We start from the raw sequence: 16,929 nt of genomic DNA, 5'->3' as shown, positions 1-16,929 counted from the left end.
CCCGAGCCGCATCGATCGTTACCGACGGAAAGCCGACCGCCGGCTTCAAACAACGGTACCGGGATGATGCCTCTAACTAGAGGCATCATCCCGGTATAACCACTCAAAGTCAGCCGACGTAGATCTACGTGGCTGGTCGTTAAGTGGTTAAAGAACCCAAGTTAGCATTGAATATGTCAAGGCCCATACCTGAGAGGTGAACACCATCCTCCCGGTACAACCCAAGAATACCACCCTCCAAGTCCGAGTGCCTGTATGAAAGTACACCCACCTGTGCCAAAAACGTTTCCAAAGCACGATTGACTCTTTTTTTAATTTTACCATATACACGCCAACGGCCCGACGACCAGACCAGCCTGTGTACGATCTCCGAAAACATAACCACCATTTCCGGGAATCTTAACTTCAGACTGCGCAGGTCGTCCAGAATCTGAAAAATCAAATCTAGTGTCCTCACTTTACCTATATCATTACCCCCCAAGTGTACCACCAGAATGTCAGGAGGGGGTTGGGATCCAAACAGATTCTCCAGGCTAGGCAACAACTCCTCCCATCTCATGCCCCTCTTACTGAACCAGGAAACTTGAAAATGATGTTGGTCCAAGCCAAGGAGTTCGGAATATATCCGTCGCCTCGCTCGTTGCTGGGCCCAGAACACAAAAGAGTGCCCCACAATCCACACCTGCAATGGATTACCTGAAAGGAGCAAAGATGAGGTTAGGACGAACATAAGAGGTGTAACAATCTGATTTCCATCTACCAATGTTTTTAATCAATCCAACCTCCAAACCCGCCCTAGATGCCTCAGTTGCAGCCCCGATCCAAAATGAATGGGACGAGAACCGCAACTGACCCAAACCAAGCGACTGTAAACACTTCCGAAACACAAAATCAAATTGGTATCTAGTAAGTGTCTTACCATTCGCATGTATCAAGAAATATACATTATCACCTGTCCTGACCCTTAAATAGTCTGAAACCAGCATCACCGGGCAAACCGGAGAACCCCTAAACCTGTTCAGATGGCACCAATGTCCCAAACCCCTCTGATCCATTTTGGATTTGGCCAAAAACAAACTCACTCTGTCCGCTGTACAGCAAACATTGGTAAATTTAAGACCCGAGTCAGCAATAGCGCGCACTGGGATAATTTCCGATATTCGCAAAGTCGCAAAAAACAGCAAGGAAAAAATTGCCCGGAAAAGTATGGCTTCATACGTCGAAAAACATATACCCGACACTGCGGAACATAGACTTTGCAAAATGTCCAACGTAATAGGGCGACGCAAATCCGCATGAGCCGTTCTCCTTCTGTAACCCTTCATTGCCTGTTGCACCGAGAAAAAAGATGCGCAAGCCGGATGACCCCGCAACTTGACAAAGAAGGAAACGCCTGCCAGCAGTTTATTGATATGTGACCAGGAGTACCCCTTCTCAAAAAGCGAGTTAAGAAAAAGCAGGACCAACTCCTCTGAGAAGGACTCCCGAGGGCTGTACACGGAAGCAAGAAAAGACAGCCACACAGCAAACGCCGATTGGTGCTGTGCGCCAAGGAATGCTGTACATTGTCCATCACCAGCTCTAAACCAAATCCCACAGGTGAGTCGGGCAAGGCACGCCTACAGAATCCGCCTCTGGGAGGAGCTGAAAGAATCTCTGAACCTGGAAACGAGATAAAGAATCCGCCAGGTCATTGCTTTTCCCAGGAACATGGGTAGCCTTAATCCATACATTCAGCTTTAAACATTGGAAAACCATGTACCGGAGCAAAGCAATGACCGGCGGAGCCCTAGACGACAGGCAATTGATGGCGTACAGAACACCCTTGTTATCCGTACTAACCAACAAACGCCTGTTTCTAAAGAAATCACCCCAAACCTCCAACGCCACCACAATTGGAAATAGCTCCAGTAAAACAATGTTTTTAATTAATTTGGATCGTCTCCATCTCTCACACCAACGCTCCGCGCACCAGTGAGTCCGCCAAATTGCGGCGAAACCCACCGAGCCCGCAGCGTCAGTGAAGAGCATGAAATCCGAATCCAAAACAAACTCCTCCTGCCAAACAGCTCTCCCGTTAAAATTAAGCAGGAACTGTAGCCACACCAACAGATCCTCCCTCATATCGTGTGTCACTCTAACGTGCGCCGAGGGGGACTTCAAACCCGATATCGAAAGGTACAGCCTCCTGGAAAAAGCCCTCCCCACAGGTATTACCCTGGAGGCAAAGGCCAATAGCCCCAGAAGCAACTGCATCTCTCGCAAACATACCTTTTTCTTTCGCATTACCAGGTACAACATACCTCTCAGACGTCGAATCTTGTCCTGAGGCAGCCGAAATTCCATCAGATTTGAGTCCACGGTGATGCCTAAAAACTCGATACAGGTGCAAGGCCCCACCGTCTTTTCACCCGCCAATGGGATACCAAATTTCTCACAAAGCATGAAAAAAGTATTAAGAATGAATTCACAATCAGAGGTGTTCGCTTTCCCCAAAAAACAGGAAGTCATCCAGATAATGAATTATCTGGGACTTACCTGACACCTGCTTCACCACCCATTCCATAAAGGTGGCAAAGCACTCGAAATAATAGCAGGAAAGCGAACACCCCATAGGAAGACACCTGTCAAAATAGTATTGTCCCTCAAAAAATATACCCAGAGAGCTGAAACAGGAAGGATGCAAAGGCAGTAAACGAAAAGCGGATTTGATGTCCGCCTTTGCGAGTAAAGCTCCCTTACCCAAACCTTAACAATGCACAAAGCATCTTCAAACGTAGAATAATGCACAGATACATTGTCTAAAGCAATCTGGTCGTTTAAGGAATCATTCGGTTCCTTTTTAGGAACAATACCTACAGGGGATATTCTGAAGTTATCGAAAGGGGGGGGGAACAGAAGGGACCCACAAACCTACCTTCATCCAATTCTTTATTAATTTTATCCAAAACTACATGGGACATACCAACAACAGATGGCAGATTGTTAACAATCGTGCACCCCCGGCCCGAAAATAGTGGAAGACGGAATCCTAAAATAAAACCATCAATTAGCAGATCCGCCTTCCAGCGGTCGGGGTATGCTTGGAGCCACGGCAGCAGCTCTGCCAGTCTCACCGGCGTTTGGGCCTTTTGGAACACCTCCCTGCTGAGCCCCCACCATCCGCTTGAAACATTTGGCCACCGGGTGAGCCCCGGCGCAAAATGCGCATTCGTGCCGGTATTTGCAAGTACCCGGCCATCGACACTGCGCGTCATTAAATGCAAAGCAGATCCCTCGCTTGTAAGCCGAGGGGGCTGCTGGCTGAGGCACCTGTGCACCAGGTGCTGCACGGGGCTGAAAGGATCGCTGGGGAAGAAATAAATCCAGCCAAAGTCCAACATCCTTAGAACCCCAAGACAGACCCGGATGCACTGCCATTTTCTGCCTAAAGGCCACATCGTAGTTATACCACGCCACCCCCCGAACCCCTTATAAGCTTCCAGAATGATCTCGACGTGGTGAAACAGACCCACGCTCCTCTCTGGAAACTTCTCACACAAAATAGCAGAGTAGATGCAGAAAGCTTGGATCCAATTGAAAATTGATTTAGGGACAAACCACTTTCTATCATGCTCCTCCTCCTTCTCACCCTTGGACATAAACTCCCTAGAAGAAGGCAGCAGGGACAACAAATCTATATAAGCCCCTTGCCATATCCGTTCCTTTAAGGAGTCCGGTAAATGCATACCCAGGGGTGACACCGTACATGTCATAGGCTCTTTCATTACAGATTCGGGGAGATTTTGGGATTTTGCAGCTTCAAAGATGCTATTCCTACTCTGCACACTAGGGGGCGCCCAGACATCACTAACCTCCGGCACCCCTTCCCCTGGTTTGGACAGGGGAAAATTCTGGCAGAAATCCCTAAATAACTGAAAAAATGTATCCGGGCTAGTTACTCCCGGGAACTCACCACCCGGGAAAGCCTGTCTTCTGGGGGGATGTGGATCCTCCGGCTCGGACGCCTCCGCCTGTGCCTCTTGATAGGGAAAGTAGATCTGATCCCTGACCTGGAGGGGCGCACCCTGATCAGCAGCGGGCGGCCTCCCTCCAGACTGACGTCCCGCAAGCAGCGCCTCAGAAGATCTTGACCCCGTCGCTCCGCTCCCGCGATCCGATGCAGCCGCTACCGGACGTCCAGCTGGTGGCACCGAAGATGAACTTGATCCCACCGATCCGTTCCTACGGCCCGATGTGGCCGCTCCCGGACGTCCTCTTTGGTCCGCGCTCTCTGCTCTCTGCCCGGCCTGGCGCCTCATATCCACCGGAGAGAATCTTCGTCTCGGTGTCCGCTTCCGCTTCTCGGGGCCGACTGCCCCGGAAACGCTCCGAAGAGTCCCGTCACCGCCTACGTCACCCGACCGGTGACCGGCGTCTACATCCGGCGGATTCAAAACCACTTGACCCGCGGTGAACTCCGACTCGGCCGTAGATCCACCGACTCCTTCCGCCGGCAACACAGGCATATTCCCCGACGGGCCCGCTACCTCCGTATCCCTCGGCAGCTGCAGACATCTCCGGAGCCAGTCCTCTCCTCCCGCTTCACCCGCACGCTCCAAAAGCTGCCGAATAAGGGACATAGGAGCAGTGGCAAACGACAGGCACCAGAAGTAGAAGAAATCCGGATGAGGGAAACAGCGCAGATGAAATCCAGATGAAAGGTATGAGGAGATTGAGCCCCTGAGGGGCGGGAAGCCCCTTAAATATGCTTCTCCCTGAGGTAACCTCCACCCCATAGGCTGAGGTGAGCGGGCGGAGAGAGGGGCTCATTCGCTAATTCCCTTGAGAGAACCACTAAACTGCCTGACAACTACCTGTTTATCTAAAAGACCCCACTAAACCTGCCTGGTAACTCATCCTGGCGGGAAAAGTAGCTGAGCTATGGACCTCATTCACTAAACTAAAACCCTGCTCTATTTCAGTTTTAACCCTTCCACCATCCCATATGAAAGAGGGGCTAATTTAGCCCCCTTTCCAATATTCTGCACAGAACGGCTGCCCTGTAGCAGTAAATCAGCTATAGGGTGGTAGGCAAGTGGTTAAAAAAGTTGGAAGTACAGAAACATATCTGTTGATTTGCCAGAAATCCAGTGAGCGCCTAAATTTCTGTATATTCTGCCTCCGCTGTACAGAAATCCCACGCAGTGCTATCAGCCATGCCATGTGGGAAACTCCATGTACATCTGCTCTGTGTAGATTAACCAGCATTCACTCATTCGTTTTTGGAACTTTTTACACAATGTATTAGGCTGCAGCATTTGTATAAATGGAGCAAAATAGAATGTTCTTGGACTATTTTCTCTTCTGATCGAATGTTCTTAGAATATGTTGCATCCAGTACTGCTTATATTCAATGGTAAAATCTATACACTAGAATTGTGTATAATAGTTAACAACAAAATTCAAAATACATTTGATTTACCAAAAATGAAACAAACAGGATTCACCAAATGAATATTCACATGTGAAAGAAAACTTAACTATAATTTTGCACAGATGAAAAACATTTGCAAGGTTATTATTAGTGACTTTTGCACAAATGGTGATACATTTCTCCATCAAATTTTTATAAAAAGAAATCCTAATTGTTTGCCATCGCTGGAAGCAGATTCATGGAAAAAAACATGGATTTTGCTGTCTTATGTCCAGGCCACTTTTTGCGATTCGGCGCTGTGCAACTTTAACTGACAATTGCGCGGTCGTGCGATGCCGTACCCAAATGAAATTTACGTCCTTTTTTTCCCACAAACAGAGCTTTCTTTTGGTGGCATTTGATCACCTGTGCGATTTTTACTTTTTGCGCTATAAGCAAAAAAAGAGCGTTTATTTTGAAAAAAGAACAATATTTTTAACATTTTTTTATATGAAATTCCTCCCAAAAAATATGTAAAAATCACATTTTTTTAAATTTTTGGCCAATTTGTTTTCTGCTACCTATGTTTGGTAAAAAAAAATTACAATAAGCATATTTTGATTGGTTTGCGCAAAAGTTATTGCGTTTACTAACTAAGGGAAAGATTTCTGTCATTTTTGGTGGGTTTTTTTTTTAACGAGTAATGGCGGTGATCAGCGATTTTTTTTTGCGGGACTGCGACATTGCGGCGGACAGATCGGACCCTTGACTGACATTTTTGACACTTTTGGGGGTACCAGTGACATTACTGCAGTAATCAGTGCTATATATATATGCACTGTTACTGTAAAAATGACACTGGTAGGGAAGGGGTTAATTTTATTGGAGAGGGAGGGGTTAATGTATGCCTGGTGCTTACTAACGTGTGGGGGGGGAGGTGACTGAGTGAGTCAGGGACAGATCGGATGTTCAGCTATGCTTAACACTCCGATCTGCCACTCCCTGTCACTTAGGAGATCCGCCCGCTCTGTTTACACAGGCGGGCGGATCTCCAAACTAGATTCCCCAACGATCGGGGAAGAACGGCGGCGATCGCCGCCGCTCCTCCCCTGGCCCGACTCCCGCTGTTTATGAAAACAGGGGGAGGAGTCCAGCGACGTAGGTCTACGTCGCTGGACGATAACGAGCCACTGTGCCGCAGTAGAGGCACAGTGGCCAGAGGTAAAGAGGTTAAACTCACTATTCAGAATGCCTAGTTTTTTACACCCTCTCCTTCTGCTATGCAACTTACAGAATGGCCAATGAAGTGGAAGAAATTGTTCAGTCGAATGGATCAGTGCCAGCAACGGTGGGTATCATAGAAGGTAAAGTTCATATTGGGCTCCGTGAAGAAGAATTGAAGTTCCTGGCAACCAGCAAAGGCTGCATGAAAGTGTCACGGAGAGACCTGCCATACGTTCTCAGCCAGGTAATCCAGCTGCTGTCATACATGAAGTCATATGTATAGGGAACTTTACACATTCTGCTTTTTTATTTTTAAGTTGGGATCGCAAGATTTGTTCAGTGTTTTTTTGTTTTAGTTTTAATGTAACAGATGAACTTGATAAATGTGTATTAATCTTGAAAAAAAATGTAAAAAGAACCTTGTTTCTTCCTATAATATGTATTTATAAACGTACATACCCGTGCTTCCCTGAAAATAAGACCGGGTCTTATATTAATTTTAGCTACAAAAAACACACTAGGTCTTATTTTCAGGTGGTATCTTATTTATTTACGGTACGTACAATAATTTACATTTATTCAAAAACAGTCATGTCATCATGACGATCTTAAAGTGGCTGTAGCCCTAACAAAAAATAAAATCCTGATCCTTTAAGGCATGATAGACAGCACTGTGCTTGTACAGTGTCATTTACCCCTCACTTTGTTCTAAAAAAAACCTGGAATAAACAATAAAATGTCTTTAAAAAAGTCCCTGTGTCCCCTGTCTTCTCTTCCCCTGTCAGCTCAGGAGTCACCATTAGGACAACCTGTAATCCCAAAAATAAACCTTGATTAAATTTTAAAATTATTATGTAATCCGTTTTGTAAAAAGATTATAGACTGTGCAGTGTGTCTCCTTTTGTAAATTTATAGTGGAAAATACCTTATTTACAGCATCGTTGGGTGCTCACATGACCCACCGGAGCTCTTCTTCTCCACTTTGAGCACTGCAGAGTGAGGGGCCGCTGACGTCAACTGGGAGGAGAGGAGAAGATCTACCTCGGGTTATGTGAGAGCCCAGCGGCACTGTAAATAAGGTATTTTTCACAAAAAAGTTACAAAAGGAGACACACTGCACATTATATAATCTTTTTACAAAACGGATTACATATTTTTACAACGTTTTTAGCCAGGGCTTATTTTTGGGGTAGGGCTTATTTTCAGGGAAACAGGGTACTTAGCCATTTTGTCCACTCCTGATGAAGCAATGCGCTGCCTACCTACGCATGGAGTCTTTAGCTTCACCAGTCCTGACACATTGGTACACATACCAGTGGGGCACCACTTACATCTTTTATATGGGGTATTTGTGATATCATTAGGAATGTGATTACTACCTTTATTGGCAACAAATTATTGTATATGTACTGCTTATGTGCTTTTTTATTTTGGATGATCTTTGGGTATTTGTTATATATGATCATCAGCAACTTATGATTGTACTATTGCTGCCTCTGTGCTTTTCTTAATATTTTGCAATGGATGTTTGCATATATCCATCTATTTATTATGAACCTGTCAAGCCAGCACAGGATTCCTATTGCTATTATATTTGGTGGACTGCCATGTTCATATGCATTTGTTTTTAAATTGCTCACATTGTTGCTGCAGTGCTCCTCTCATTTAGGACTTCTTACACATGAGCACATTTGCCGTACGGCATAAACCTTCTGCCTACTTTGGTGCCCAGGATGTCCTGGTGCTGTGTACACCCATCTATTACCGCTGGGCACCTGCGATCGCTCCCCAGGGAGACAGAACGGCGGTCTGCTGTTGTAAACATGGCAGACCGCTGTTCTATCAGTTATGAACACAGGGATCCTGTGTTCCTCTTATTAAGGAACACAGGTCTGTGTGTTCATGCAACAAGCCCATCCTACACACAGTTGGAAAGCACCCCCTAGGGACACATTTAACCCTTTGATCACCCTTGGTGATATCCCCTTCCCTGCCAGTGTCATTAGTACAGTAACAGTGCATATTTATAATACTGATTACTGTAGTAATGTCACTGGTCCCCCCAAAAGTGTCAAAAATGTCAGTTAGGTGTCCGATCTGTCCACCACAATGTTGCAGTCCCATTAAAAATCGCTGATCGCTGCAATTACTAGTAAATAAATAAATAAATAAAAATTATGTAAATCTTTCCCATAGTTTGTAGACGCGATAACTTTTGCGCAAACCAATCAATATACACTTATTGGGATTTTTTTTACCAAAAATATGTAGCAGAATACAAATTGGCCTAAAATGATGAAAAATGTTTATTTTTAATTTTTTTTTTTTATTGGGAATGTTATATAGCAGAAAGTAAAAAATATTGTTTTTTTTTCAGAATTGTCGCTCATTTTTTGTTTACAGCGCAAAAAATAAAAATTGCACGGGTGATCAAATACCACCAAAAAAAAAGCTCTATTTGTGGGGAAAAAAGGACATCAATTTTATTAGGGCACAGCGTCACACGACCGAGCAATTGTCAGTTAAAGTATTGTAGTGCTGTATTGCAAAAAATGGCCTGGTCATTAAGGGGCTAAATCCTTCCGGTCCAGAAGTGGTTTTAACATGGATGTGTGAACGCAACTGCACACAGCTACACACCGCTACTTGCGTAAAGTGGCTCTTGCATACTGACATAATGTCCTGAACATAGGCAGTGTGAGTTTGCACAAGCAGCAGTGCATAGCTGCATACAGCTGCATTCACCTATTTATGTCTATGGGGGGCTGTATGAAGCACCAGGACATCCCAGGCACCGAATTATGCAGAGTGTTTGTGCTATACAGGCAAATGTGCCCATGTGCTTGAGCCCTAGTAAAGCTTGTCATTTTTTGTATATAATATGGTGTTGCAGGCATTTCTCAGTTTCGAGTGTATTTTATCTTTGTTGCCATTTAAGACAAAGGGGTTTATTTATTAAAGCTAGAGAGGGCAAAACTAGTTACAATTCTGCAGAGAAACCAATTAGCTTTTGGGTTTTAGACATTAGAAGCTGATTGGTTTCTCTGCAGAATTGTGGCTAATTTTGCCCTCTCTAGCTTTAGTAAATAAACCCCAAAGTGTCAGCATCTGTGCAAAACCATCCCACAAACACTTTGTACTGTTTTCTCCAGCACTCGCTCTGCCACCAATTAACCCAATGTCAACTGGTATAAGAGGGAGCCATGACATCACCTCCTCATATACCTGACTGTGATCCGGCCTAGCATAGTTTTGTTGCAGTACCAGGTTTCACCTATGGGCAGTGCACAAGAAAACTTTAAAATCACAACTGCTGTGGAGTAGCAGTCATTTTAGTTAAAAAAGCTGGACTGGAGATCAATTGAAGATGTTAGATCTAGACAGTTTGCAAAATACTGTATATACATTAACTACAACAGAAATACAAAAGCAGTTTTACTTTTGAGAAGAATTGTAAAGTAATTCACATACTCTGATAATCTGCCTAAACCCTCAGGGCTCTTTCACACGGACGTTCTGTATGTCCGTATATCACCCCATCCGTTTGCGGGTGATATACGGACATAATGCTTGTCAATGGGATTGCGGATGTCAGCGGATGAGCATCCGCTGACATCCGATTTGCGTCCTTTCAGTTCTGTTCTGTTTTTTGGAAAGGAACCCTATTTTTACTCCGTTAAAAGAACTGATGCAAAATCGGATGTCAGCGGTGTCATCCGCTGACATCTGTAATCCCCATAGACTAACATTATGTCCGTATATCATCCGCAAACGGATGGGATGATATGCGGACATACGGAGCGGATGACACAAGTGTCACCCGTGTCCTTAAAAAAAAGAAAGTGCCGCAGCGGACAAAAAAACTGGAGCGGCCGCGTGAAAGAGGCCTTAGTGTCCTGCCTCCTCCTCCACAGTTGTTATCTTAGAAAGCAGGCACTTCAACTCAAAGTCTGATTTTTTATTTCAGCTGTCATATGGCAATTCATTAAAAAGATAGATTTCAGATAGAAATATTATTTTAGCTGAAATTTAAAATGTGTTATCATGACCTTTGAACAAATGCATAAGTAAACAGTTTTTGTAAATTTGTTTTTTTATTAATAAAGTTTAAAAATATATATTCTAAAAACATAATTTCCATTTTTTCTTTTACCAGGGCCTCTCTGGTGGGAGCACTGTGTCTGGGACGATGATAGCAGCCCATCAGGCAGGGATCTCTGTGTTTGTGACCGGCGGGATAGGGGGAGTACACCGTGATGGAGAGAACAGTAAATACTTTGTTCATATTCATGTTATGTACTGTATACCAAATTGTATCTAATGACCAGAGACCTTCAAAATGTAGCATTTATTTTTACGAAATGTGGCACTAAAAAGTGTGGCAATATGACACTTATTTTGGCCAAATATGGCATTTATTTTTCAACTTTCCACCCCCCTTCCTATCGTAAAAGGGATATTAAATCGTGCAACTTGAATCATATTAACTACTTTATTACTATTTACAGGTATTTACAACAATTTTAGTTTTTTAATTATAGTATAATTTTACGTGAGCGCATATGCTCTCCATAGAGAAATTGAGACGACGGTCGCTGAGGATGTACTTCGATTTAGCATTTTTAATTTTCGTGCACAACTTGCAGAATATCTTCCCACCTTCCACAGCGAAATTGCTGTCACCATTAATCCACTTTTTGAAAAGGGTTACGTTTGAAATAGCAACTTTAGGCATATTGAATTAGGAAAACACGAAAATGTAAAACACGAGCAATGACTTCAGTAATACACTTCAGCTTGGTATGAAGGACGTGGGAAAGGGAGCTGATATATATATATACACATTTCCCTATGGTCCTCCCCCCTGCTAATGGATTTTTACATACAGTGTACACAAAGATATACACTGTGGGACAATCTCCCCTCCCCCTTAGCAGCCAATCCACATATACATCCCATAATAAGTTTATTTTAAGGCATTAACATTTAACAATGAGACAGGCACAATTCACATTCCCTCCCAATACACAAACAATACGGAAGTCTGCCAATGACAGTCTGTGAGTCTCTCTCACAGACAAGCACATGGAATACACAGTGTAAGGTGGTTTTACATTTTCATATTTCTATATGAAGACATTGCTGACAAATATTACTGTCCCACTTTAAGAATATTAGAATATTTCTATTTTTTTCTTGAAACTTGGCCCAAATAAGGCAAAATATGGCACAAAATGTGGCATTTTCCCGAAAATCGGCAAGATATGGCATTTCACAGAAAAATGGGCAAAATGTGGCATTTTAGTATGGCGCCAAGGCAACATGGCATTTGAACGTCTCTGCAAATGACACATACCTAATATACCTGTCCAGCATTCCACAGATACTAGGTGCCAAAAGTTTTTTTGAGCTGAATGGCCCAGTACACATGACCACCTAGAAAAGTGTTTGCTTCACTTTATGTCATGAACTGGATATGGTTCTTTTTCTTTTCACTTTTGCCACATATTACTGTTTTTGTTGTCTAATTTTCTCTTTCTTGTTCAGCTCACAGTAACATCACTAGTTTTCAATGTTAGCTTTTATAAGCTGGAAAAAATTCAGTCTAGCAATGGGAGTTAAGGAAAAAGGGAAACAAAATTAAAATTTTTTATTTCGCACATCTTTAGAGAGGTTGTTATTACCATGTTAAAGACTGGCAGCCAGCATTTATAGGAAGCTAAAATGAAGACAGATACATGCATTTATAGTAGCTATATTTAAAAATACAGTATATTGTTTGAAAGTAGTGCAAGATATTTTTTTTCCTCATAGTTCTGCATAACTGTAATCTCATATTGTTTTAGCCATGGATGTCAGCGCAGACTTGACTGAGCTTGGGAGGACACCAGTAGCCGTGATATCTGCTGGAGTGAAATCCATTCTGGACATTGGCCGCACCCTGGAATATCTGGTAAGTGAAGCTTTGAAAGTTAAACTAAATTTGCAGATCTGTATTTAAAGAAAATAGATTGGGGAAATGGTGGAAGATTGCCATGGTAATGGATTTCATGAGACCAGGGCCATGCTGGGGGTACTTGCTGTCCTAGGTAGCCATTTTCACTGCCCCCTATGGCAACAGTTTTAGTGTGTATTTGTGTCTTCTAAATCTGGAATCCGGGGAAACAAACTGAGACAGATGTGCCTAGATCTGGTTTTTAGCACAGAAGATGAGACAAATCTTCAATTCATACAGATGCACAGTTAAAAAGTGGTCTTGGGCAGGTTTTTATCTGTTGCAGGGCTACTTTTTAGCAGACGAAAGAGGAATTTATGAAAGAATCTGAACCAATGTAGCTCCTTATAGATAATCTATTTCACTGTTCTTGTTTAAGTGTATCTAAGCCAAGAACAAGAATGTAAAGCCGGCCATAAACTGTTTGAAGCTCGGCCGGTTTAGTGGGAATCAGCCTAGATTCGAGCCATATATGAGCAGGCTGAATGTACCCAAGTTGATGGATCGATCAACTTGGATACAACCAGCCTGCCAGATTTTACATGCAATTATTGCTACCATCTGTTATAGACGCTAGCAATAATCACTGTGTTCTCACGACGGGGACCCGTGGTTGCAGGAATGAAATTTGCTCTGTCTATGGCCAACCCTAAAGTATATTGCAGCATTTCGTTCCTTAGATATTGTGGCTTCATTTGTTTTTTTCAGGCTCTTTGCAAGTACAAAAGTGTACCTGTTAATTGTAACTAAAATGTTGTGCCTTATAACTTCCTGTGCACTGACCTGAAATATTAAATAATTTTATCGGCCTTCTTAGTTATCTTCGACAAATTGCCAGGACACCTCTTTATATGATGGAGATGAGAAAAGAGGGAAAGTGTTTGTAGTGCAAATCAGGTGAACAGTCTGGGGGGATAACACTATTGTACCATAGATATAATGCAGCAAGTGAATTCTGTCATCCTAGGACAGGAAGTATTACTGACAGGATCACCAGGTAAAAATAAAGGGAAAAAATTCTGTGAAAGGAAAACCAATGCAGCCACCGCATGTAAGGATTGGAAAACTGCAATATATTATGTTTCTGTCCTTGGGCTTAGATAGACTTTAAGCATATTTAATGTTTTACAACTGAATCGATCAATGGGGTTGATTTACTAAAATTGGAGAGTTCAAAATCTGGCATAGCTGTGCGTAGAAACCAATCAGCTTCCAGTTTTCTTTGGTCAAAGCTTAATTGAACGAGCTGAATTGGCTACCATGCACAGCTGTACCAGATTTTCCACTCTCCAGTTTTAGTAAATTTAACCCCAACATCTCCTACTGTGCTTAGATTTAGATAATCCTTTAAAGGAGCACAACTGTGAATGTTCAAACAATCTAGGCACCGACCTTCGCTCCACTTTTTGTAAATTTGCATCAAAGAGGAGAGGAACTCCTAGTACAAGAAGGTCCTAAAGCAGAACTCTAGGCCTCAGTGTAATTGTTTCCTTTAGCTCCCTACCCCTGTCAATTTATTTATTATCCGGATTTATTTATCTTAACTTTATAGCTAAATATTATTTTTTAGAATAGTGATATAGTGATCACATGACAGTTCCAGTCCCATTCTTCTCCTTCCTGTGGTATGGTGGTGGACAGGGAGCAACAACAACGCAGGGACTACATGTCCCAGACGTTTGCAGACATCAGAAAGGACAGCGCTATCTGGGGGGAAGGATATGATATGACATGAAGGATATGACCACCACTATATCCTTATGAATGGTGAAGACCAATGGAAAGTCCCAATACAGTTTATTGGCAAACAATGGCGTTAAAACCTTTAGTCATTAAAAGCCAATACAGTACCAGGCCGGTGGGTCCAGATGTACGAGGGTTGATGGCCACTTGAGCAGTTGTAGCAAGGTGGTACAAAACTGCCCTGGTGTGACGGCATGCAGCATGCAGGCATAGTGGTCATTGTTCCCCCAGATAGCGCTATCCTTTCTGTTGCCTGCCTATTTCAGTACCTCCATATACTAACTGTGAAGGCTGCACTGGGTGGGCCCTATTACAGGGACAGTGCGAATCTAAATAGGGTTTAGTGCTTGGGACACCTTGCTGATGTCCCAGAAGTTTGTGTAGTACAAGCTGTGGGTGAGGCCACTGTGGTTTTTGGACCAATATCAAAGCCCATTGGCTGCTTTGGCTTCATCATTATGTCACCCCTGTAATTCTGATAACTACAGGGGGAGGTGCTTCAAAATGATAGCTGGTTATGATAGTAAGCGGCTACTGAGGCTTAATGACGCTGCATGCAGCATGAAGGGCATAGAGCCATAGAGCTGTAGTGCACAAGAAAAAAAAAAAAAGAAGTGGAGTCAGGACCCCCTCTGTAGCAAAGTATAAGAAAAAAAAACAAAACTTATGTTTTCTTCTGCTTTTTGATCCAAATAAAGTGCAGAATATCAGTTTTGCTCCTTTGAATTTATTGATAGGAAACAGAAGGGGTTTGTGTTTCCACTTTTGGGGAATCCAGAGACTTTCCGGCTTTTTTCACCCCACGCAGCGGCTGCCAGGCTCCGTATAATGTTTGCAATGAGGAAGAGGCTGCAAGACTTATTGGTAAGTCCAAACATTTCTTTACACTCAAAAAGTTCACATTCTTTCTGTTGTATGAAAAGATACCTCTGCTGCCATCAGGTCATTGGTCATGAGGAGATAGTGATGAGACTAACAGGGATGGATTATTCTCTTTATCCTGCTGTCCACACATCATTATCTCACCACAGCAACAGGAAATCCTTTAACAAGATTTAAAAAATACTGGATGCTTTTTCCAAAGCTAATAGTAAGGACAGTTACAAAATGACAGCATGAAAATGTTTTCAGAGAACTATACCAACCACCTTGCCGAGGTCAGGAAATTTTATTTTTGTTCTCCTTTAAAGTGTATATTAAAAAAGAATAGCGCGCAAATGCAAAAGAAATTACTACCAAATCTGAAGAGAGTCCATAAATAAAAATGGGGGTTTGGTCCCACCATATGGCCATATCGTGCTCAAGCCCACTACTGCGTCAAAGTACCCCATTATCAGTGGGTCCTACACTATCCATGAAAAAGAGATGAATCCAGCCTTTCTAACCCTTGGAGATAATACTCCTTGCTGGGAAAAATGTGCAAATGCACTACAGGGGACTCCTCCTATATCCACTTGATGGTGGACACTGATTGAGTACAGGTGCGTGTGGGGGGTGGGGAGGGCTGCTCAACCTCGATAGTCTGGTCAGACCGAATACATAATAAACAGGCAAAAAATTTGGGGGAGCATACCTATGTATTTCCAAAGCTGCTGCAGCTATGAACCAAAAGACATGTATATTAAAAAAGAATAGCGCGCAAATGCAAAAGAAATTACTACCAAATCTGAAGAGAATCCATAAATAAAAATGGGGGTTTGGTCCCACCATATGGCCATATCGTGCTCAAGCCCACTACTGCGTCAAAGTACCCCATTATCAGTGGGTCCTACACTATCCATGAAAAAGAGATGAATCCAGCCTTTTTAACCCTTGGAGATAATACTCCTTGCTGGGAAAAATGTGCAAATGCACTACAGGGGACTCCTCCTATATCCACTTGATGGTGGACACTGATTGAGTACAGGTGCGTGTGGGGGGTGGGGAGGGCTGCTCAACCTCGATAGTCTGGTCAGACCGAATACATAATAAACAGGCAAAAAATTTGGGGGAGCATACCCATGTATGATGTCCACCATCAAGTGGATATAGGAGATAATGGGGTACTTTGACGCAGTAGTGGGCTTGACCACGATATGGCCATATGGTGGGACCAAACCCCCATTTTTATTTATGGACTCTCTTCAGATTTGGTAGTAATTTCTTTTGCATTTGCGCGCTATTCTTTTTTAATATACATGTCTTTTGGTTCATAGCTGCAGCAGCTTTGGAAATACATGGGTATGCTCCCCCAAATTTTTTGCCTGTTTATTATGTATTCGGTCTGACCAGACTATCGAGGTTGAGCAGCCCTCCCCACCCCCCACACGCACCTGTACTCAATCAGTGTCCACCATCAAGTGGATATAGGAGGAGTCCCCTGTAGTGCATTTGCACATTTTTCCCAGCAAGGAGTATTATCTCCAAGGGTTAGAAAGGCTGGATTCATCTCTTTTTCATGGATAGTGTAGGATCCACTGATAATGGGTACTTTGACGCAGTAGTGGGCTTGAGCACGATATGGCCATATGGTGGGACCAAACCCCCATTTTTATTTATGGACTCTCTTCAGATTTGGTAGTAATTTCTTTTG

At 43.1% G+C, this 16,929-nt stretch overlaps 1 protein-coding gene across 1 annotated transcript in view; it reads left to right on the top strand.

Moving 5' to 3' along the window:
- The window catches only part of LOC309553697 (uncharacterized protein), an 83,490-nt gene that overhangs the window by 16,238 nt on the left and 50,323 nt on the right, over positions 1 to 16,929 (top strand). Inside the window, exons 4-7 of the mRNA XM_082255069.1 lie at positions 6,689 to 6,863; positions 10,776 to 10,887; positions 12,466 to 12,572; positions 15,095 to 15,221. Coding sequence (XP_082111195.1) covers positions 6,689 to 6,863; positions 10,776 to 10,887; positions 12,466 to 12,572; positions 15,095 to 15,221 — 521 coding nt within the window. The remainder of the gene's footprint in view (positions 1 to 6,688; positions 6,864 to 10,775; positions 10,888 to 12,465; positions 12,573 to 15,094; positions 15,222 to 16,929) is intronic.

The sequence above is a fragment of the Pelophylax lessonae genome (assembly GCF_965119305.1).
Source record: "Pelophylax lessonae genome assembly, chromosome: 4".
NCBI classification, from domain to species: domain Eukaryota; kingdom Metazoa; phylum Chordata; class Amphibia; order Anura; family Ranidae; genus Pelophylax; species Pelophylax lessonae.
The sequence above is the reverse complement of the archived record's forward strand: the minus strand, read 5'-3'. Positions and strand labels throughout refer to the sequence as shown.